This window comes from Nicotiana sylvestris, chromosome 2, assembly GCF_000393655.2.
Source record: "Nicotiana sylvestris chromosome 2, ASM39365v2, whole genome shotgun sequence".
In the NCBI taxonomy this organism is placed as follows: domain Eukaryota; kingdom Viridiplantae; phylum Streptophyta; class Magnoliopsida; order Solanales; family Solanaceae; genus Nicotiana; species Nicotiana sylvestris.
In genome coordinates, this window is record NC_091058.1 from 162,536,597 (window position 1) to 162,561,849 (window position 25,253).

At 38.4% G+C, this 25,253-nt stretch overlaps 1 protein-coding gene across 1 annotated transcript; it reads left to right on the forward strand.

Annotated features, from left to right (window-relative positions):
• Positions 1-22,437: 22,437 nt before the first annotated feature.
• On the forward strand, positions 22,438-22,812 carry LOC138885892 (uncharacterized). The gene has a single exon (XM_070166888.1). The coding sequence runs from the start codon at positions 22,438-22,440 to the stop codon at positions 22,810-22,812; it is 375 nt and encodes a 124-aa protein (XP_070022989.1).
• Positions 22,813-25,253: the final 2,441 nt, after the last annotated feature.

Genomic DNA, 25,253 nt, shown 5'->3' on the forward strand with positions numbered 1-25,253 from the left:
TGGTGGCTAAATCACTTTTCCCCTATAAATAGAGGGGTTCTATTCTATTGTAATTGATCCCAAAATCAATAAGAATTCTCTCTCCCTACTTTTCTCTACAATATTCTTCTTCTTCTTCTTTTATTGTTTCATAACACGTTATCAGCACGAGACTCTAACCAATTGAGTAGAAGCTTTGAGATTGAGCATAACGATTGTCAATTGTTCCATAAACTTCCTTCATGATTAAAGTTTGGATTTAAGGTAAGTATTTTACTTTATTTTTCTCTTTTAAATTCTTGAAATTCTATAATTTGATTTTATATACAAGCTAAGATAACAAAGTTTGATTATAACTCTAATGGAGTTTATAAGAAATTATAACCACCTAAAGTGGTAAAATTACTATGCCTTGCCATGATCAAATTCATGTATGATTATGGGCAAACTATTGAAAACTTGTCCCATTGAATTTTCTCCCTTCTCATTTCCTTAAGAGAATGTGATAGCAGTATCTGATAATTATGAAAGAAGACAAAATTATTATTATGAATATATCAATGGATGTGGACGTGGCAATAGACGAAATTATAATCGTCATCATTATGGCTATAAGAACAATAAGGATTCTCAAAATAATTCTTCACTTTGTTAAAGTAATATTTGTCATCGATTTGACTTGAGATTTTATAAAGCACATATAGATGATAATGGTCCATTCATGATGTGAATGTGATAACATCTGATTTATGAATACATATTAATTCTTGGAAGAATATGAATGTGCTAGTGGTAGTGAATATACCATACTCACCTCTAGAATGAGGTTTGAGATGATATAAGAAAATAATGTCATTATTATGGCATGAATGATCATTGGTCACGTACCTATTGCACGCCAAAATATTTTGGTAATGTGATTATTAAAGAATAACATTAATGCAAGAGACATATCTTGCATATAATTTTGACCATAACCATAATGGTATAACTTTCTCTTTAAAAGAGATATTCATCATATGGATGTTGATGAATATGTGGTAGTACCAAATTAATTGAGAGCTCTGAAAAAGCCAATTATTACTATTTTGGAGGAATAAAATTGATTATCGATAAGGCATTATGTTGTAGTGAGTCTCAAAGAAACTTAATTGAGTTTCTAAGGTATTCACGAAAGTAGTTGGTTATATTGAGACTATAAATAAAGGAAAGATTTACTATCTTCTATTACTACAACTTGTAGCGGGGTAATATTATGTGAAAAGTTACCCGTTTTATTCTCCAGTTTGTACTACACAAATAAATAAATACCACAATAAAGTGGATGTTTATTGATATAAAAACTCATATCATAATAAACTTGGAGTTTATTGATAATTGCACACGTCATGGTGTAAATATGAACTTTATCAATACTAATAATTATTCAGTTTGCATAATTGGTTTAGCCATATTAATTTAAGTATGATGTGCAAAAATAAAAGAGAATTCACATGGGTAAATATTAAAGAAATAAAAATTTCTTTACAAATTCTCTTATATTGCTTGTTCTCATTAACTAATAGATCAACTAAAATTGAGATTGAATCCCATGAATGCTGGAAATTTCAAAGGTGAATATGGGCTCATTCATCTATTATGTATACCACATAAGATGCATCTATGAGATGATTATACGTGCGATTATTATTAACCCGCAACATGGTGTTTGTGAGGTAACTTACTCAATAATTTGATTTAGAGCATAATTTTCATATTTTTTTATTCAATATAGTTTATCTTGATAAGTTGGTTTACATCACAACTGGTTTAGCAAAATAATTTATTGAGTGTCTCCACTTAATAGATAAATTATTGCTTATGAGAACAAAATTTTGTATATCAGTTTGATATACGTTATATACGAAAGTATATTATTTTCTCCCCTCACAAGTGGTTCGGGGTCAGGAACCAAATAATTCCATCTTATTATTATTGATGGGCGTTGTATATTTTGATTAACACCACAACGTACAAAGATGGATTTCCAAAGTTGAGAAAGCAACTTAGTTTTTCTAACATGAGGGGGAGACATGATACAACAGTTAAGAAAAAGTTATGGAATGAATTATTATTTATACATCTCGATACTCGAATAAGATAATATGAACTTGAAGTTCATAAAAGGATAATTCATATGCAATATATTGCATAGCATGCTAGACGCATTTACTGACCCAAAGAAAGTAACTATATTCTCACTGCAAATGCTCCTATTAGAATAAGTCCTAGAAGGACAAAGTCTATGGTACGCTTAAAGCGTATAGACAAATCGGTTTTAAATAAACTTCTTAATAAAGGAGATGAGAAAATGATCAAAGTAATTATAATAAGGAGGCAACTGATCTAGAAGATCACATGACATACCACTTCATAAAATCTCATGAGAGATTCAGGTACCTAAAAATATGAATGAAGAGATCTCTATGTTATGTCTTTATGAAAAAATGTTGGACGATATAAAATATTCGTCGACGACATCTATGATACCGCTAAGTATATATAAGGATCCTATGTTTGTCGAATACAGACACAAAAATATTGGCCAAATAGAAGAGACGCAATTCGAATAGAATTGGTTTCATATGAAAGACAAGTATTTGGACCTGCAGTTCAAACACTTGAAAATATAAAGTCAATGGTATGTGCAATCAGTTTTCGATATCTTATATGTCTAGCATGACATGAAAACTTGATATGCATTTAAAGTCTATTATATGACTTATATAACTTAACTTATATGACAATCCATGAAGGATTTAAGTTGCTTGAAGCATATACAATTCTTGATTTGGAAGTATCACTTCCTCGGTGCAATTTGTGCACAAATGTATCTTACTATAACTATGGGCATGATAATTTGATAGCAAGAGTTTTCACCTCTATGTGAAGATATTGAACATTCCAACAAGATCATATGGAGACAATACATCTATTTGTGGTGATGATAGGTGAAATAAATTTGTTCAATTTAATATGGCTGATTTGTTTATCAAATCTCTACCAAAGATCTTTTGAAGATGGTGCACAAGATTGGAATGCAAATGCTTAAAGATGTGAATTGACGCTCTCATCAGGGGGAGTTAATACGTGTTGTACTCTTTTTCCCTTACAAGATTTTGTCCCACTGGGTTTTCCTTGCAAGGTTTTTAACGAGGCAACCAAAAGACGTATTGTTAGATATGTATACCATTTTTCCTTCTCTAGAATTTTTTTCCCACTGGGTTTTATTTAGTTAAGGTTTTAATGATGCACATTATCTGTTGAATAGACATTCAAGGGGGAAGTGTTATAAATAGAATTATATTTAAGGTGAATGTCTATATTCTAGAGAGATTCTAGGGTTTGTTACTTGGTGGCTAAGTCACTTTTTCCCTTTAAATAGAGGGGTTCTATTCTATTGTAATTGATCCCAAAATCAATAAGAATTCTCTCTCCCTACTTTTCTCTGCAATATTCTTCTTCTTTTATTTTTTCATAATAGTATGTTACTACTCTTTTGTTTTTCATAGTTCCGGGTCTATGAACTATCTATCGCTTTTGCTTTGCATCTACTTTCTCATTTTCATGATGTTATTTTTTCTATGATTTTTATTGGTGGTACTAATATTGTCTCTTTTCGTCTTCTTGAGCCAAGGGTCTTTTGAAAACAACCTCTCTACTCCCTCGGGGTAGGGGTAAGGTCTGCGTACACACTACCCTCCCTGACCCCACTAATAGGATTTTACTAGGTTGTTGTTGGTGTTAATGAAAAATCTGCCACTGAATATTAGTATCCTTTTAACCCCAAAAAAAAACAATCAAGATTTTATGGGAGAAAAATACTACTCGTAGTTAAGAAAAACTTGTACCTTTGATTAAAATTTAGTGTTGGATTTAAGAGCAGAAGTAAAACTACGTTTGATTTCGTAACACTGGGATTTTGCAATATCTTCCAATTAAGGATTAAGCGTAATCTTGAATGTGAAATGAATAATCATTTAACCCATCATGTCTAGATAAAATTATAAATATTAAGTCGATATATTTGAGCCAAGCGTCTTGCGAATGTTTAAGTTAATTAAGAAACGCAACAATATTACTTCATTAACCATAAAAATCACTTGTATTCATAAGTGATTTTGTCAGCCAGTGATGGTTCAATATTCAGTTTATTACCATGCATATTCTAAACACTTCCTTTACATGCCGGGCCCTTGTGAAGTGGTCAAGCAATAAAATATGACAAGTAGGCATCATGCAATTTGCGTAGTACTCTATGAAAAGCATTGACAAATGATTGGAAAAAATGTTAGCAAATTCAATTGCAGATGCGTTGCTCATTTGTTTCAAGATTCTAGCTCTTTCACCCTAATAAACAGACTGTTAAATCCACCATTATTGAGTGGACGTTAAGCTCAGCTAACAATGAAGACGAAGTCTAGGAGAGAAGCTTCTGGACAATTGTATCTTCTGTGTATTGAGAGAAAAGAAAATCTATTAAAATTAATTTCCACTACTACTATATACATGTGTATATATAAATATAAAACTAGGTCACTTAATTAGCTCCAAACCTACAACTAAATCTGTTACAACTAACTTCTAACACCCAACTAACACTATGCTAAAGTGACTGCATGTCACTCAGTCCTCTGCCTCAGCTTCTCACAGTGCACAACTGTCATCCTAGCACTTCAACACCCCCCTTCAATCTAGGTGGTGTGAAATTATTTAGCAATCCTAGCTTGGACAACAAATGATAGTGCTGCACACTGCCAAGTCCCTTTGTCAAAATGCCTGCCTCTTGCTCTGCTGCTGGCACATACTCAGGATGTACCATGCCCTGTTGCACCTTCTCCCTTATGAAATGGGAATCAATCTCTATGTGTTTTGTTCTTTCATGAAACAAAATTGTTAGCTATCTGTATTGAAGCCTTACTGTCTGTGAACAACTGTATTGGGGCAACAACACTGATTTCCAATTCCTTGAGTAAACCTAGTAACCACACAAGTTCAGGTAATGTTAGAGCCATGCTCCTGTATTCTGAGTCTGCTGAGTTTCCCGCTGCTGTATTTTGTTTCTTTGACTTTCAAGCTATCAAGGAGTTCCCTAACTTCACCAAATACGTTGTTACTGATTTCCTTGAGTTTGGAGAACTTGCCCAGTCTGCATCACAAAGTGCTCTCAAGGATGTATTCCTTTCTGCACTCATCAACACTCCTAGACCTGGCTCATTCTTCACATATCTCACAATTCTGTAAGCTGCTTCAAGGTGTGACTTCTTAGGAGATTGCATGAACTGGCTCATGGTATGTACACTATATGTTATGTCTGGTCTGGTTAATGTCAAGTAAAACAACTTCCCAACCAATCTTTGGTACTCTCTTACATCTTCTATTGTTGTATCATCACTGATGTCACAGTGCTCATCATATTAAATAGTAGTAAGTTTCTTGTTATGCTCCATTGGAGTTAATGTAGGCTTAGAACCTGTAAGGACCCGTGAAAACTTGTAATTAAAACCTGGTAGCTCGGACTTTTTGTACTGATCTATGCTATAAAAAGTCAAGAAATACTGTTTTCCAAAAAATGTGATTCTGCGGTCGAGAATGCGGTCGCATATCAGGTATGCGGACCGCATAATCGCCACAAAGCGAGTCTGTGTGTTGGTCGAATTTGAGGATAAATATGTCATCCGATATGTGATCGCATAACCGATATGCGGACTGCATAGTCGTCGCATATTTCCCTTGGGAGTTTTGTGAGGGGCAGTTCTGCGGTGCATTATGCGACCGCAGAACGAGTATACGGACCACATTTCTGCCGCATACCCAGGCAGTGTGTTCAGATGTTGGGAGCACTTTTGCGGTCCATTCTGCAGACCGCATTTCCACTCTACGATGGCAAATATGATCGCAGACCTGACTCGGGGCTCCAATTTTATAAATTTTAAACCTGACACCTTCTTCAATAAAACACCCCAACCCCTTATTTTAACAAATTTTCTGAACAAAACTAGAGCGAGGGAAGAGAGAATTCTTGAGAGATAAAGTCCTACCTTCATCAATTTGATTCTTCAAAGTCACTCAGGGCGGGGAATTTGAAGTAATTATCTTCATCTCCGTTCTTGCAGGTAAAATCCCCAACCCTTTTTCATTTGTTTTCAGATTTAAATAAAAAAGGGGATTCTCATGCGTTGATTCTTGAAAATGGAAGTTGAAATACACATGCATGTCCTTTAAAACCTAGAATCTAGTAAGAGGAATTGGGTAGAAGTAAAGATTTTCAAAAGAGGGGTTGATAACCTAATTAAGTTCGGGTTGAGTTTGTGAACTTCATTTCTAAGTTATATGTGTTAACTTGTGAACTAGATTGACGGTACTAGGTTGTTGGTGAATTGAAAGTAGAAGTTAGAAAGGGAATTCGACCCCAGGTATGTATGGCTAACTTTAACCTTTGTAAAGTCACCTTGTTGGTGTACGAGTAGTTGGTATGTGTTACTTATGTGGACTATTTGTGAAATTCTTGTGATTAATGTGCCTTGAACGTTGTTGGTTAAGTTTTCTGTTATAGTGGTGTGAGTAAAATGACAATAACACAAGTGCGTGTGGTTATGAATGTATTACGTGGTAAGAGCTGTGGAACAAACGATGGAAAGAAATCGTAATTGATACAATTGAAACAACTGTGGCAATATCATACGTGACTTGTTGTGGGCAATTATCGTTATGACTTGAATTGTGTACGGGTTATTGTATATGTTGGAATTGGTATTGATGTTTATGAACACTCTTTGTGAATTGTTGTTGTTGTTGTTGTGTGAAATATGATTGACCGGTGGGATCGGGTTGCGCGCCGCAACACGATGTAATAAGGTATGAGGTGTGGTGATAAGGGTGGCCGAGGTAATAAGGATGGAAAAGTGATCGAAATCACTATTGAAATAAAAATATGCGAAAGTTGTGAAATCCTTGATGTGATGAAATAATGTTGAAAGGGGAAAAGGAGAGATTTTGGAGTTTGTTTGACTTTGGTTGTTCCTTTCATGTGCATTTGATTGTTGATTCTATTACTGTTTGTTATCTATGTATTTCTTGATTTTACTTGGGGTAAAGTTTGTTCATACATACCAGTACAATTCAAATGTACTGACATCCCTTTTGTCGGGGGCGCTACATTCGTGTTATGATTATAGGTGGTTCCATAACAGGTACTGCATCCCACCGACAGTAGCACTCCTTCACCTCCCGTCAGCTGAATTGGTGAGCCCCTTTCCTCTCGGGGCCTTGCGTGGCTCATGCCGCTTATCCTCCCAAAAATTTTATTTTGGTATTTGCGTAAGGTATAGCCGGAGACTTGTTACCGGCAAGTATTGTAACACTCTTTTGTATCTCTAGAGGCTCCGTAGACAGGAAATGTGGGTTAGGTACTTATGTATTTTGGGCAGTATAACTTGTAAACCAAGCTAAGTAACTATGTATGTTATGTAAATCTCGTAAGAATATGTTTAAATTTATAAATGACTATTTCACTTGGTTAATGGGTAATGGAAACGCAGGGTATCACGCGGAATAGGAAAGGCACCCAGGTCTGCTTGGCTGGGGGCTACCCGGTCGAGTGTCGTTCGCGCCCCTCGGTTTTCGGAGTGTGACAGAACCTGACAATCCTAATTCTGCAATTAGTTCTAAGGCATATTTTCTTTGGCAAAGAAGGATTCCCATTTGTGATATGCACACCCCTATTCCTAGGAAGTATTTCAGAGTTCCTAGGTCCTTCATCTTGAAATTGTTCTATAGAGTGTTCTTGGCTTCCTGAATGAGACCACCACCATCACCTGTAATGAGAAGGTCATCCACATACACAAGTATTATAACCTGTCTGTTGTGCTTCATAAGGGTGAATAGAGAATGATCATGCTTTATTTGTATGAAATCAGCCTGTATGAGTGCATTAGTGAGCTTAAGATTCCACTGCCTAGATGCTTGTTTAAGGCCATATAAGGATTTGAGTAGTCTATATCTTGTGTTCCCATTGGCTACCAAATCCAAAAGGTAGTTGCATGTATACCTCTTCCTCACGGTCACCTTGAAGAAAGGCATTTTGAACAACCATCTGAAACAATGACCATTTATTCATAGCTGCTAATGAAATCACAGTCCTAATGGTTACCATTTTGACCACAGGAGAGAATATTTCTTGATAGTCCAACCCTTCTTGTTGGCTGTATCCTTTAGCAAACAATCTATCTTTGTATCTCTCTATTGTTCCATCTGACCTATGCTTTATTTTTTATACCCATTTGCAACCAATAGAACCTTTGCCTTTGTGAATAAGAACCATCTCTCATGTCTTGTTGGTTACTAGTGCATCTATTTCAGCTTGCATAGCATATATCCATTTCCGATCCTTTATTACCTGATGATAGGATATAGGTTCAACATCTGTTGTCACTGCAGAAAGATACTCTAATAGGCAGTGCTCAATGTGCCATACCCTAGATAGTTGGACATAAGATATATGTAAGAAGAATAAGAAGGCTTCACAGTTTGGCAGATGTAATCCTTAGTCCAGACTAGTGGTTTAGATCCTCTCCTGGTTCTCTTGAGTTGCATATGTGACACTTCCTCATTTGTCACCTCTGTTGACTGGTCTGATTGCTGAACTAGAATCTCCCCATCACTATTGTTGGATAAGTCATCCAACTGAGGTATTGCATCTTTATTTTCAGCATGTAGTTGTCCTATTTCTTGAGCATGAGCCTGCATTTCCTGAATAAGAGTATATTTTTGTTGAGATGTATGTTTTTTATTGTGTACTATCTAGTTGTTTCAAAGAACAATTGAGGACTTCTTCCTTCTTCATCATCATGAATGTGCATACATCCTGTCTAAATGTAACATCCCTGCTGACAAAAAATTTCTTGTCCTTGAGATTGTATAACTTGTACCCTTTTTGGATGCTGAATATCCCATATGGACTGTTGTTATTGCCCTAGGTAGAAGTTTATCATTCTGGTTGGTGACTGTAGCAAAACAAAGATAGTCAATAACCCTTAGGTGAAGTAGTGAAGGTGATGATTTGTGGAAGACCCTATAGGATGACTTGCCACCTAGTATAGAGGATGGCAACCTATTTATCAAGTATATTAGGATATAATCTCCCTATAAATGTAGTGGTATACCTCCCTGAAACCTCAATGGTATTGCTTACTTCTAAGATATGCTTGTGTCTCCTCTCCACCATTCTATTCCGTTGTGGAGTGTGTGAGAAACTACTCCGATGTAATATGTTGTCACGACCCTAACCCGGAGCCGGTCGTAATGGGCGCCTCTCGTGAAGACAAGGCCAGCCGACACTTCCCATTTTACGATTATTAACAATTAAGCATTTAAGAAACGGTCTAAATATGATAAAATAAATTCGAAATAACAATGATAACATAAATACGCGGAAGAACACCCATACACAGCCCTAACCGGGGTGTCACTAGTCATGAACATCTATAAGTCATAATACAAATCCGCTAAGTCAATAAACTAGTACAGATGTCTGAAAAGTGGTAGAAGTGATAAAGGAGTGGAGGCACGGGGCTGCGGACGCCAGCAACTACCTCGTGAACTCCGAATGTCCTCCTGAAGCTGGAGGGATCAGTACTCGAGAGTGGAACCAGCTACGCCTGAATCTGCATACATGGTACAAGGAGTAAAGTGAGTACTCCAACTCAGTGAGTAACAAATGTAAATAACGGCTGAAAGTAAGAAAATACGTAAGGTACAAGGCATTCTATAATGAAGCATTAAAACCATTTAAAAGAAGTAAACCAGTGAAAAGTTAAGCAACAATCCTTTTTCAACAAGTAAATAGGTAATTGACAAGCAGTTAAGGTAAAGTAAACAAATAGAAATTCGCCCCTCGGGCACAATATCAATAAATCCCCCCCTCGGGAAACATCTCAAAACAATACTAGCCCCGCGGACTCAATCTCACATCACAATGGGTACCCGCGCTCACTGGGGGTGTACAGACTCCAGGAGGGCCCCCTTACGGCCCAAGCGCAATATCAAGCCAACTCGTGGCATCATCACTAGGCCCTCCGCCTCATATCAATCAAGCCACCTCGTGGCGTACATATCTCAGGCCATCGGCCTCGTAATTAGTATCAAAAGTTTCCTCACAATATAGGCCCTCGGCCTTACTCAGTCAAAAATCCTCAGCCACTCTGGCAGTAGTAAAACATGTTTCTTAGCCCCAAAATATCATTTAAAAGATCATTTAAGTGTTAAAACATAGTAAACATGGCTGAGTACGAAAACAGTAAAATATAACATGACTAAGTTCAAGTATAAAGTCAAAATAGTGAGAAAATACCAGTAAAAATCCCCGAAGGGTTCAAATAGTTGTCACAAGGCCCAAATATGGCATTCAACCCAAATAATAATGATAACAAATAGATTTCAGTCAAATACGCCGTAAAATTACCAATCGAGATGGACTAAGTCATAATCCCCAATAGTGCACGAAACCACGCTCGTCATCAAGCATGTGACTCACCTCAATATAGCACTACGATGTGCAATCCGGGGTTTCAAACCCTCAGAGCATCATTTACAATCATTACTCACCTCGAACCGGTCAAATCTCTAGCTAGCGACGCCTTTTCCCCTTGAATCAGCCTCCACTCACATCGAATCTATCCAAAATCTGAACGAGAACGTCAAAATATGCTAATGGAACGAACCCCAAGCGAAAATAATCAATAAAAGGCACAAATCCCGAAATTACCAAAACTCGACCCCTGGGCCAACATCTAGGAATTCGAAAATTTCCACATCAACGGAATCCTTATCCTCTCACGAGTCTATACATATCAAGAACACTAAAATCGGAGTTCAAATGACCCCTCAAATCCCCATTTAGAGGCCTCTTAAACTCAAACCCTAATTTCCAATTTTTCTTCCTTAATCTCCACTAAAACCATGATTAAACAAATGGAAAAATGATCTTAAACCCAAGTAATTAAGCTTAGGGAACTTACCTAATTGATATCCTTTGATTCCTCTTGAAATCTTATTCCTTATCCTCTTTACCGTATTCAAAATTGATAACCTTAGCAAAATTTTGCGAAGAAGACAATTTATACCTTCTGCCTAGACCTTTTCGCATCTGCGGTCCCATACCCGCTTCTGCGGTACTGCAATTGCGGTTCAACGTCCGCTTCTGCGGAATCACTTAAGTTCCCATCCATCCGCATCTGCGGTTCCTCGCCCGCATCAGCGACATCGCAGATGCGGTTCTCCTAGCCGCTTCTACGGTCCCAGTCAAACATACCTCTGGTCGCTTATGAGGCCACTCTCTTGCATATGCGGCGCCGCACCTGCAGTCCCCAATCCGCAGGTGCGAAAATACCAGAAGCAGTAATTCAGCAACAACAACAACAACAATCCAAACTTCCCGTTAACCTTCCGAAATCACCCTGAGGCCCCCGAGACCTCAACCAAAAGCACAAACATATCCTAATACCTTATTCGAACTTGTTCCAATCATCAAAACACCTCAAACAACATCAAATCACCCAAAACACACCGGATTTAAGACAAAATTTCAAAAATCTTCCGAATCCTACTTTTGATCATAAACCCAACCAAACCACATCCGAATGACCTGAAATTTTGCAAACACATCCCAAATGACACGATGGAACTACTGCAACTCTCAGAATTCCATTCCGACCCCTATAGCAAAATCTTGCCTATCAACTGGAAATCGCCAAAATCTCAACTTCGCCAATTCAAGCCTAAATCAACTTCGAACCTACAAAACTCATTCTGATTACACTCCGAAGTCATAAATTACCTCCCGAAGCTAACTGAACCATCAGAACTCACATCCGAGCCCTCTAACACATAAGTCAACATCTGATTGACTTTTCCAACTTAAACTTCCTTAAAAGAGACTAAGTGTGTCAAACCTTACAAAAATCATTCCGAATTCGATCCAACTAACCTGATACCACAAAACACGGATAACGAAGCATAAATAAATAGAAATGGGAAAAACGGAGCGGTAACTCATGAGACGACTGGTCGGGTCGTCACATCTTCCCCAACTTAAACAAACGTTCGTCCGCGAACGAATCAAGAAACAACTTGAAGCCTCAAACATGTGAGGATATCTGTTCTGCATTCCTGCTCAGTCTCTCAGGCAGCCTCCTCCAAGGGCCGACCTCTCCACTGCACTTTCACTGAAGCTATATCCTTTGACCTCAAGTTTCGAACCTGACGACCCAAAATAGCTACTAGCTCCACATGGTAAGTCAAATCATCATCCAACTGAACCGTGCTAAAAACCAAAACATGAGATGGATCGCCGACATACTTTCGGAGCATAGAAATATAAAATACTGGATGCACACTGGACAAGCTGGATGGCAAAGCAAGCTCATAAGACACCTCCTCAATCCTCTGAAGCACCTCAAAGGCCCAATAAACCACAGGCTCAATTTTCCTTTCTTCCCAAATCTCATAACACCCTTCATGGGCGAAACCATCAACAGAACCTTCTCACCAACAATGTAGGACACATCTCGAACCTTTCTGTCAGCATAACTCTTTGGTCTCGACTGCGCTGTACATAACCTCTCCTAAATCACCTTCACCTTCTCCAAAGCATCCTGCACCAAGTCTGTCCCCAATAGCCTAGCCTCACCAGGCTCGAACAAACCATCTGGAGATCTACACTGCCGCCCATACAAAGCCTCGTATGGAGCCATCTGAATACTCGAATGGTAGCTATTGTTATAAGCAAACTCTGCGAGCGGTAGAAAATGATCCCATGACCCTCCGAAATCAATGACACAAGCACGCAACATATCCTCCAATATCTGAATAGTGCGCTCGGACTGTCCGTCCGTTTGAGAGTGAAAAGTTGTGCTCAACTCAATATGAGTACCCAACTCTCGCTGCACAGAACTCCAAAACTGCAAAGTAAACTGAGTGCCCCTATCTGAAATGATGGAAACTGGGATACCATGCAAACAAACAATCTCCCGGATATAGATCTCTGCCAACTGCTTTGAAGAATAGATAGTACACATAGGAATGAAGTGCGCGGACTTGGTCAGCCGATCCACAATCACCCAAATAGCATCGAACTTTCTCAAAGTCTGTGGAAGTCCAACAACAAAGTCCATAGTGATCCTCTCCCACTTCCACACGGGAATATCCATCTACTGAAGCAAGACACCCGGTCTCTGATGCTCATATTTCACCTACTGACAATTGAGATGCCGAGCCACAAATCCCACAATATCTTTCTTCATTTTCTGCCACCAATAGTTCTGCCTCAAATCCTGATACATCTTCGTGGCACCCGGATGAATGGAATACCGCGAGCTATGGGCCTCCTCTAGGATCAACTCCCGAAGCCCATCCACATTGGGCACGCAAATCTGGCCCTGCATCCTCAACACCCCATCATCACCGATGGTCACATCTCTGGCATCATCATGCTGAACTCTGTCCTTAAGGACAAGCAAATGCGGATCATCATACTGGCGCTCTCTGATGCGAATTTATAAGGAAGACCTGTAGACATGTAATTTTTGACCCTCCCCGAAATTTTATACCTTTTAGCGCTTAGATATTAGTTTTAGGTCTAACAGTACTATTTTGAATATTTTAAACTTTTTTGCTTTATTTTGTCTTAAAAATAAACTTTATTTTCCAGACCCCACTTGTGGGATTTTACTGGGTCGTTGTTGTTGTTTGTCTTAAAAATAAAAACTACAAAACTATTTTCCTTTATTTTAGCTCATTGGTTTTGACTATCAACTTTTAATTTTTCTTATTTTTCATAAAATCGAAAAAAAAAACGATAGTAATCAAGTTTTTTTAAAAAAATAAATTACATATTTTTATTTATTTTGATTTTAAGTTGTACATATGCACTAAACATTGAGTAATATTTTATATTTTCTTTAATATAGTAATGTTAGTCTTTCTTTTAAAACATTAGATAATTAGTAGTGTTTTACTTAGCTATTTTGTCTAAAAATAAAAAGAGAAGGAAATGATCAATTAACCAACTCACATGGCATACTACAATCAAATCCTTTTTACCTTTCAATCTACAATGACACACTCCACTTACTTTATTTTTTCCATAAATTATTTTTATTTTAGACATAATCAATACAGACGGTGCACTCTTAATTGTTTTATCTTTATTTGTCTCACTTCATCAACACTCTACACATTTTTATTTTTATAAAAGCATACTCCATTTTTATGAAAGGGGACCACACATCGTTTTGGATTTCTTGCAACTTCCTCCAAGCAAGAAGAATGGATAATGGGGACAAGACTTTGAGATGAAGGGGGGATTTTTGGTAAAAAGAGAGAGTGAGTGGAAGACAATAGAAAAATTAAGCATTATTTGGGGCACAATAAAGAGAGATCAACGACAGAGATGGGGGACGAGAAGAAATTGGGGGTTTTGGGATTCCTGCACTTCTTTGGATTTTTATTCTAGTCATTTTTCATATATATATATATATATATATATATATATATATATATATATATATATAAAATCAGCCCTTCTTAGTTTGAATCTGATTCCTAGTTCGACAAAAACAAAAAATTTTATCGTTTTCAGTAGTATTTTGATTCTCTTTCATGGAGATCAACGGAGGCATCGTTGAGTTGAAGTTGTAGTTCGAGATTTTTGCCAAGGTCGTTTTGAAGTCATTCTTCGTTTGTCGTTCGGGTTCCTGTTCGAAGTTCTTGTTCTTGTTTGCGATTCACTTCAAGTCCTCGTCGCTGGACTTTCTTGTTCTCGCTTCTGGAATTAATTGAAATCGTGAACATCCAGGTTCATTTCTATTCTATTTCTCTTATTTGATCTTGCCTATTGTGAATTAAAACTGATTGGAAGAGCTATTTTAGGATGGGTTTAAATTATATGAACTATAAATGGATGTTGATTTCTTGCTCTGAGATTTTTAGACACTAGTATTAATTTTAGAAGTTATTTTAAGCTCATTAGGATCATTCTTGAATATTCTCCATATTGTTGAGTTCTTCCATGCTTTTGATTCCAACGTATGGATTCATGTGTTTGTTAGGAATTTGAACTATGAAAATGCATATGTTAAGTGTCATTAGATTAAATGTTAGTATTGCCTCAGACTTCTTCTTTTGAAAATGGAGTATGTGTGGAGAAATTTGACTTGCATTCTCTGTGATTACAAAAGAAAAATGAACAAAATTAATTTACTTATTCTCTCTTGATGCCATTTATTTGAGATGGAAATTATGCTAAGTTCGTGTGTTATCGTGCATTTAGTTGCTTCCTCCTTAGGGATTCTAGGTGCTAAGTGTCATTTAACTGACCCCATATGCTAATGAATCGTCAAGATTGTTGCACTTGGTTATAGGATTTAAGTGAGGTACTTTGAAATGATTGCTTTGAGCTATGTGAAATTATTTGTCTAGAGATAGTTGGAGAATTTTGGAGAATATAATGAGTTTTCTTTGTGAAAATTATTCATCCAGCTAAGCATCTAATGTATAAAGACTGTGATTGTGCGAGCTAAGGGAGCAATACGAGTGTCATGTAGTTGGCAGAAGAGGGATTAGTAGAATACTTGAATAGCTCTTACCATATTTTTATTTACTCTCCCTTTATTTTCCTTGTTTCGTTAATTTTCTTTCCTTCACGTTGCGTGTTGTTGTTTTCTAATGTTTTGGATGCAACATGTGTCTATTGATGATTGAAATGTACCGTGGAGTTGGGATTTTAAAGAAACAGAATTGAAATTTGAGAGCTACACATTAACTATTTTTTTTAATTGTTCTAATCGCTAGGAGCATGCTTAGGCCGACTACATCCGGGTAGGCAAACTTTAGGATTTTTGTTAATTTTGAGGCGAGAGGTCGTTCCCTTAGTTAAATTTATCTGGGGAATACCCCGAAGGATTTGTACATATTTTATTTTGAGGAATGCCCCGTAGTACTATGTAATTGGAGGTTATGGCGAACATCGTAGAAGAAGTAGCGTAGGATAATTCAGAACTTTAATTTTTCTTCTTTTGATTTTCTTTATTAGGTGGGGATGACCTCGAGCCTCTTGTGTGTTAATATTTTCATTTCTGTATTTATTACCTCAATTCGAATATTTTAAAAGCTAACTTGATCATGTACGCAACCGTGATTTTTACGGGACTTGGGAAGTGCCTAACACCTTCTCCCCGAGTCAAATGAACCTCCTTACCCAAGTCTCTGGTATAGACTTAGCTTTGGATTCCAAAGTGTTTTAAAGGAAAAATCATTTTTTTCTTGAAACGGTAACCTGACACACCGAAATTCAAAGTCAGGTGACGACTCTGAGTTATTCCCTTTTAAACACATATATTTGTTACTTTCGAATTTGAAAACCCTTTTAAGCTTTACAAATCTTTTTTATTATTTATAAGAGGGTTAATGAGGTTGTGAAAAAAGGGGTGTAACATCTCTGGCGACTCTGCTGGGGAACTTTGCAGTTTCGAGCTGATACTATGATCTTGTTGGATTTTTAGAATATTTTGTTGAGGTTTTTATTTATTTTTTAGTATTTGTTGTATTTGATTTTTATTTTTGTGTTTTTTTATTATTTACTAGTTGTTTGTGTGTTTACAGTTTTTTCTTTTTTTGTTACTGCTTTATAACTGTCATCAGTTACATAACCTCGAGTAAATTCTTTCTACAACAAGCATCAGAGTACGCGTCGCGTACACGAACTCTTTGTTGAGTCACCCTTTGGAGAGGGGTCGTCAGACGTATGGAGTGGGTGGAAAGCTTGAGCAACCACCATCAACCATACGCTCCCCCAAATTGCCTTGTTAGAAATCCCAAACATAGGCCAGCCTTTAGATCATGCTTATTTGCATCATGTCATTTACCTAGCAGGGCTCGGTCCCAGGCACTGTTTCCCTTTATAGGAGGCCTATCCAAATTATGTCAAAACTAGCCCATGGCCCAAAAGGACATTCAATCATCCCTATGTGATACATGTTGCATCTTTGAGGGTAGAAAGGCCATTTGGCGGACTGATATTTGGGAAAGATGGCGAGGTATAAAATGAAGCAAGTAGGACACAATTATTTTTCTTCTTATACAACTTTTTCAAGAAAAAAAAGCCAAAATATGAAAAATAAAAAATCCAAAAAGATTTTGCACTTTCCCATCATTTTCCAAAAAAAAAAAAAGGAAAAAAAAAGAAAATCCAAAAAGATTATACATTTTTCATCATTTTTTTTTTCAAAAAGACAAAAATATAGTTTTTCCAAATTAATTGCATTTTTTTTAAAAAGCTTTCTCTCATGTCTCATCTTCCCGAACTACGCATACCTGATTCTCATCTTTCGGGGCATGATACGTAGTCAACCTACATAGGGTCCAGTCTTCCTAGTGAGTCTTAGTTCTTGGCTTCGGGGGTCGTAGCCAAATCTTGCATGTCTAGCCACTTTGGCCACATCGGCCATACTTGCAAAATGGGGTCATTTTCGCGAAAGTGGTTCAGTGATCCATATCTTAGAATTTTAGTATACAACTAAGTATCCCGTTCCTTTAAGGCTCATCCTTGTCGTGTTTGCGTCCCTAACCACATTTGTCCATATCGGTCGTTTTTGCAAAATGGGTCATTTCTGTAAAGTAATTCTTAAGGCAATAATTGTTGGGATTTTGAAGCTGTATAACCCGTAAATGGGGTATTTTTCATGCATTAGAGGGTCCACTTTGTCAAGTTTGCACTAATAACCACCCTCGGCCACTTAGGACATTTTGTAAAAAATAGTCTAATCGTATCTTCCATCTGTCCACTAGGAAGTATTGTGGCGTCGCATAGTGTCTTGAGTCACTAACTATGTTTTCTTCATTCTGGTATGGACCCACTAATTCGATCCAAAGTGTTGATGGTAGTGAAAATTCTGAGGAAGTTGGTCAGGTGGTGGAAAATATTTTCATTGTTAGAACAACACGAGCTAATGAATAAGTTGGGCACCCTCATTTCGCTTCTTGATATTACACGCCGCCCGGATTTAGTGGAGGCGATGTTGACCTATTGGGACTCGCAAAACATGTTTTTCAGATTTGGGGAGTGTGAGATGACTCCTACCTTGGCAGAAATGTCTGGTCTCACTCGCCTAAGCTACATAGGTAAAGACATGATACTTCCTCGAGATCACTCTAGGACAAGATTTCTCAGCGACTTGGGCTTGAAAGACAATAAGCATTTAGGATGCCTCGAGCAGTCCTGGATATCCTTGTATTATTTGTTTGCTAGATTTGGACCACGGGATAGTTTTGACGTCTTTTGGGATGAGTTTTGCACAACCAAGGCAAAATGGCAAAGACACCGACTCGAAGCTTTCAGCCTTGCTATGTTGGGATTATTGGTGTCCTTTAGATGAGAGGCACATTAGCACCTGTCTACAATTAGTGGTGATGGCACTATTTCATGAGAAGCAGCGCAGAACCATTACCGTTGTGCCAATGATCTTAGCAGAGTTGTATCGAGCCCTGAGTGAGGTTAGGGGAGGTGTCAGGTATTTTGATGGAAGTAACCTTTTGCTGCAATTGTGGATGATGGAGCATTTACACACCGCTTCCTTACTTTGTCCCATCGATCGTGCCTTGAGGGATCGAGTGGAATGCATTGAGCGTAGGATGAAGTCTCCTAAGTTTACATGCCCAGTAGGAGTCATAGCTTAGATTGAGTTCTTGGTTTGAGGACAAATGGGAATGTTTTGTGGGCTTACCTTTGGCTACCTTTAGATGAGATTTTGGTAGGATGTCGCATGCAGCCTTTCTTGGTGTTGATAGGACTTAAGAGTGTCTGGTCGTACACTCACATTAGGGTGATGCGACAGTTGGGCAGGAGACAAGAGGAGCAGCCAACTCTGAATCTTCAGAGGCACATCATGAATTTTAGTAGAAAGGCGCCCGACGAAATCAAGTACGTGCAATACTGGAACAATGCAAAGAGGATGAAGAAAAATACATTAGTAGAGGACATTGGTTGGCCCGAGTGTACTTAGGAGTATTTGATTTGGTTGCAGTCCATCCTACCAGGGGTCAGCACCCCATTGCCGGCACAACTTAGAGGTCGGGCAGTTTAGACAAATGATTTTTAGGAGACTTAGGATCAGGATCCTTGGGGTAAGCTTGAGTTGATAAAGTCTCAGCTAGCGGGATTGGCACCAAACATGGAGCAGCATAGCCAGTATTTATTTAGGGTCAGCTTTCAGGAGGCGGGGGCACACACCCGGGTCTTTATTCCCAGCATCGGTGTATCTTTACAACGCATGTTGTAGAGTTTGAGCATGACGGACATCCTTGGACCATCCCAAGCGGGGGCATCATATACAGGAGCTACTTGAGGATTCTTTTTATATGTTTTGAGTTTGTTTATGTTGTCGTTATATTCTAGTCTTGTAGTACTGAGTCATGTAGATAGTGTCAAAGTCCGTCGTAGTGTAGTCGAGTCTGTTAGTCTTATATTATTGTACTTCCCATTTTGTATTTTGAAAACCAGAAAAACATTTAAATGAAAATTCCAAAAAAAAAGATTTTTATTTAGTTTACCTTTTCACCAATTTTCTGGGACTACGCTTGGTCTGATTCATGTGGAACATGAATACATATGCAACCCACATCGGGTTCGATCGAATCATTTTTAAAGTTAAAGAAAAAGAGACGGATTTGTGGGGTGCGAGGAAAGAGTGATTAAGCAAAAGAAAAGGATTGAGAAAATTGAAATGAGCAAATTGGGATGATACCATATGACCTTATGACCCTCAAAGCCATTTTAGAATTGTTAATTGTTGCTATGTGAATTGCACACAATGTGATATTATTATGCCCTAACACTAATATGTTGGCTTTGTTTTGCTACTTTTGGCTTTGTTTCACTATCAACTCCAGGAAGGTGGTTAGTTTGTTGGCACTCTGGCAAGTCATCCATACAACACTAGGTCAAAGAGCAAGACAATCATGACTAGCAAAGAATTGGGTGCAGGTTTTGTTGATGCATCAAGAAAGATTATGGAATCAGAATCTGAGTTGAATGAAGAGGTTCAAAGGTTGAAACAGCAGATGTCAGATATGTATCAAGCTTGGATAGTTGGCATCCTCCATCCTCATTTCCCACTATCTGCACTGAAAACTCTGTTACCATCGCACCACTATCACAAGGCCAGATTCCCACCACTACTGATTTTTCCCCACAATATGCTCCAGGATTTACCCCTTATCACAACTACCCTAGCACCTTTTCCCAACCTTTCCCTGCTCCACTAGCCAAAACAACCTCATATCCCACTCCAAATTCCACTCCTATTTTTGTAGCCCATCCACAAGCTGCTATCCATCGATCTTCTAGTGAACCCACATTCAAAATCCCTGATGCCCAATCCTATGCTCCTGAACCAACTTTCAAGGTATCGAATCCTTATAGCTATACCCATCACTTTGAGCCTCTTGTTGAAATTGAGAAGCCCACTAAGAATGTGGAGAAAGATGACATATTCAGGAAGGTGAAGAGTTTAGAGCAATCTTTAAGGAACATGCAAGGGATAGGAAACCAAGTAAGTGTGTCTTACAAGGACTTGTACTTTTTCCCTGATGTCCAACTGCCCGCTAGGTTCAAGATGCCAATATTTGATTTGTATGATGGACATGGAGATCCCGTGGCCCATTTGAGAAGTTATTACAGTAAGATGAGAGGTGCTGGCAGGAAGGACAAGCTTTTAATGGCCTATTTCAGTCAGAGTTTGAATGGGGAAACCCTCGAATGGTATACATGTCAAGATGCTAGCAGGTGGTATACATGAGAAGATATGACTCAGTCCTTTGCTCGACATTTTCAGTATAATATCGATATTGTCCCGGATCGCCTATCTTTGAACAAGATAGAAAATAAGTTTAATGAAAGCTTTAGGGAATACAGACTTAGATGGAGAGAGCAAGCTGCCCTGGTCAATCTTCTGATGGAAGAAGACGAAATGGTCAAGTACTTTCTTCAGGCACAAGAGCCTACTTACTTTGGCCACTTGATATCAGCCATGGGCAATCCTTTTAATGACGTGGTAAAAATGGGAGAGATGGTGGAAGAAGGACTAAAGTCAAGCAAGATCATGAGCTATTCCTCCATAAAAGCAACTACGCAGGCAATCCAAAATGGCACAGGAAGTTTTTCGGGGAAGAAGAAAAAGGATTATATCGCTATGGTTGAATTTGAACCATGGCGTGGACCAAGGGTTTCACCTCACCAGTACACTCAGCCTCGATCCGAACCTCGAGCCTACACTCAAGCTCCATATAATGCACCCCAACATTATTTCCCACTACAAGAACCTCAATACTCAGTCAGACCACACCAATATCATGTCCACCATGTGCATTCATATGCTCAACCCCCTCTTTATCCGCAATGGCGTGCTCCAACTCCACAAAATCCTTATCCACCCTCACAACCATACCGAAACCATACTGGTAAAAGCTTTCAGCCAAGGCCAATCATCATGCCCCAGGGCACGACACAGAGAAGTGTTGGCATTTAAAGAGAGCAGTCCAAGAGCTTATTGCTACAAATCAAATTGTAGTCCAGAGCCCGGAAGCGCCAAATATCAACCAAAATCCTTTGCCAGCCCATGTAGAGACACATATGATCAAAATAATTCGTAAAGATTGAGAACCCAAGAATTCTTCTAAGTCCATCATGATGATTCATGCTAGTGAAAGTAATCCAGTTAAGGCTCTAGATTCTACAAAAGTGACTCCCTTGACAGGTGAAGGGGTGACAGAAAAGCTAATCACGCTCAACGTGAAGCCACATGTGTTGGTAGTGAAAGGGCTTCCGAATGATGTGGGATCAAGTCAAGAAAAGCTGAAGGTGGTCATGCCAAGAATCCAAAAAAAGCCTATCATAGTCGTGGAAAGGGCCCGTATTACCCCTATTGTTATTAAACCAGTGACCCGATTGCTGATGGTTGATACAAAGGTTGTCCCATGGAATGACAAATGGGTGATAGTGACATATAAAGGGAAAGAAGAAGGGGAAGACATCAATGAAACTGAAGGACTGACTCGTTCTGGGAGGTGTTTTACCATGGAAGAATGAAGGAAGGCCAAGCCGTTCAAAGATAGTCAAATTCCAGTGAAGAATCCAGTCACCGAAGAAGAGGTTGAAGAGTTCCTAAAAAAGATAAAAGTGCAAGACTATTCCATTGTGGAGCAATTAAGAAAAACACCAGCTCAGATATCTCTTTTGTCTTTACTGATACATTCAGATGAACACTTCAAAGCCCTAATGAAGATTTTGAATGAGGCACATGTTCCTGATAAGATCACAGTGAATTACTTGGAAAAGATTGCTAACAAGATCTTCGAAGCAAATAGATGACCTTCTCAGATGATGAGCTTCCTATGGAGGGTACAGAACACAATCGAGCTCTTTATCTGACGGTGAAGTGCGAGGAGTCAGTTGTCTCGAGGGTACTGGTTGATAACAGTTCTAGTGCAAATATATGTCCTTTGTCTACTTTACAAAAGTTAAAAATTAGTATAGAAAGAATCCACATGAATAGTGTATGTGTTCGAGGCTTTGATGGGGGAGGCAAAGATTATGTCGGTGATATAATGATCGAATTGTCGATAGGGCCAGTCAAGTTCACTATGGAGTTTCAAGTGTTAGATGTGTTTGTCTCCTACAATTTGTTATTGGGCAGACCTTGGATACACACGACTAAGGCAATCCCATCTTCTCTGCATTAAATGGTAAAGTTCGAATGGGACGGGCAAGAAATAGTAGTGCATGATGACGAGGACATATCTGCTTATAATGACCTGTTTGTTCCCTTTATTGAAGCTGAAGATGATAAAGGACCTTGGGCCTACCAAACTTTCGAAACAATGTCTGTTGAGAAGATTTCTGAGGGTGAATGCATTCCAGGTCTGGGGCTATCCTCAACATCCGTCATGGTTGCAAATGAAATGTTGAAGAATGGTTTTATGCCGGGTAAAGGTTTGGGTTCATCTCTACAGGGTATCGTGCATCCAGTGTCCCCACGTGAAAATTTTGGCACATTTGGTTTTGGATTCACACCAAAGGAGAGGGATGTCAAAATGGCTAAAAACAGAAACAGAAGGTATGGTCACTAACCAAACCTATTCCACACATCTCCAAGTCTTTTGTCAAGCCAGGGGCCACAAAACGTCCAATATCATCAGTTCTGAAACCTATAGTTGATGTTGATGAAGAGATTATCAAGAGGTTCCAGCGTCTGTCTGATGAGGTTAATATGGTAGAAATTGAGGAAAGTTCTAGTAATGCAGATGTGTAGCTCGTTGGGCCAAATGTGAAGCTTAGTAATTGGGAAGCTACTCCACTCTCCACCCGGAAGGAGTTTTGTTATTTTGCTTTGTTTTCTTTTATGTTATTTGGGTTATTCCAGGGTTGTAATTCAAATTTTTATTTTTCACTTGTTTTGATGTTCAAACCCTTCTATCTTTTTATTTTCAATGAAAAACAACTTTTTGTTCTCCGCTATTCCTAATAGGGTTTCATTTTGTCGTGTACAGTTCTTTTTATGCTGGTTCTAATGACATGACATGCATGAGGATTTTTCAGCCAAGTCTTAAAAGCCAATCTAATTCTAAAATAATAATCCAAGAAGTGGAGTATGCTGATGAAACAGAATATGATGGAGAAGCAACATTTGAGGAAATCAGTAAAGAGCTAAAACAATTTGAAGAAAAACTAAGCATAATTTGAATGAAACTAATTAATACTGACATGAGTGTGAAGATCAAAGAAGAAATCATAAAACAGCTTGATGCAAAGGTCATTCGGGTCACTTGATATCTCACTTGGTTAGCTAATGTTGTGCCAGTATCAAAGAAGGATGATAAGACCAGGGTATGTGTCGATTACCGTGATCTTAACAAAGAGAGCCCAAAGGATGATTTTCCATTGCCGAACATTTACATTCTGATCGATAATTGTGCCAAGCATGAGATTGGGTCTTTTCTGGATTGCTACATGGGATATCACCAGATCTTGATGGATGAGGAAGATGCAGAAAAGATAGCGTTTATCACGCCATGGGGAACCTATTGCTATCGGTTAATGCCATTTGGTTTGCAGAATGCTGGGCAACTTATATGAGGACGATGACTACCATGTTTCATGATATGATACATAAGGAGATTGAGGTTTATATAGATGATATGATCATATAGTCAAAGAAGCAGTCTGACCATGTCAAGGACTTGAGGAAGTTTTTCCAAAGGCTCCGCAAATACAACCTCAAGCTTAATCCAACGAAATATGCATTTGGTGTACCCTCTGGGAAACTACTGGGATTCGTGGTTAGTAGATGTGGTATTGAGCTGGATCCGTCAAAGATCAAAGCCATCTAAGAGTTACCGCCGCCAAAGAACAAAACTGAAGTGATGAGTTTGCTTGGAAGGTTAAATTACATCAGCAGGTTTATTGCTCAGCTCACGACAACCTGTGGACCCATCTTTAAGCTGCTGAAGAAGAATGTTGCAGTCAAGTGGACTGACGAGTGTCAAGAAGCATTTGATAAGATTAAGAGGTACCTGTCAAACCCACCTGTGTTGGTCCCACCAGAGCCTCGGAGACCTTTAATTATGTACTTGACAGTCTTGGATAATTCTTTTGGCTGTGTATTGGGTCAACATGACATCACGGGAAAGAAGGAGCAATAAATATATTATCTCAGTAAGAAGTTCACTCCCTATGAGGTTAAGTACACTCTGCTTGAGAGGACATGTTGCGCCCTGACTTGGGTGGCACAAAAGTTGAAGCATTATCTTTCGTCCTACACTACTTACCTCATTTCTCATATGGATCCTCTAAAGTATATCTTTCAGAAAACTATGCACACAGGAAAACTTGCAAAGTGGCAAATTTTACTCACACAATTTGACATCATCTATGTGACTCGGACCGCGATGAAAGCTCAAGACTTGGCCTACCATTTGGCCGAGAATCTAGTAAATGAAGAATATGAGCCATTAAGAACTTATTTTCCTGATGAAGAATTAATGTATGTTGATGAGGTTGACCATGATGAAAAGCCAGGTTGGAAGCTCTTCTTTGATGGAGCTGCTAACATGAAAGGTGTCGGAATAGGGGCGACACTCATTTCTGAAACAGGGCAACACTACCTTGTGATAGCCCAGCTTTG

Coding starts and splice junctions, on each gene's coding strand:
- LOC138885892 (XM_070166888.1), top strand. CDS start 22,438: ATGACCTTCTCAGATGATGAGCTTCCTATGGAGGGTACAGAACACAAT.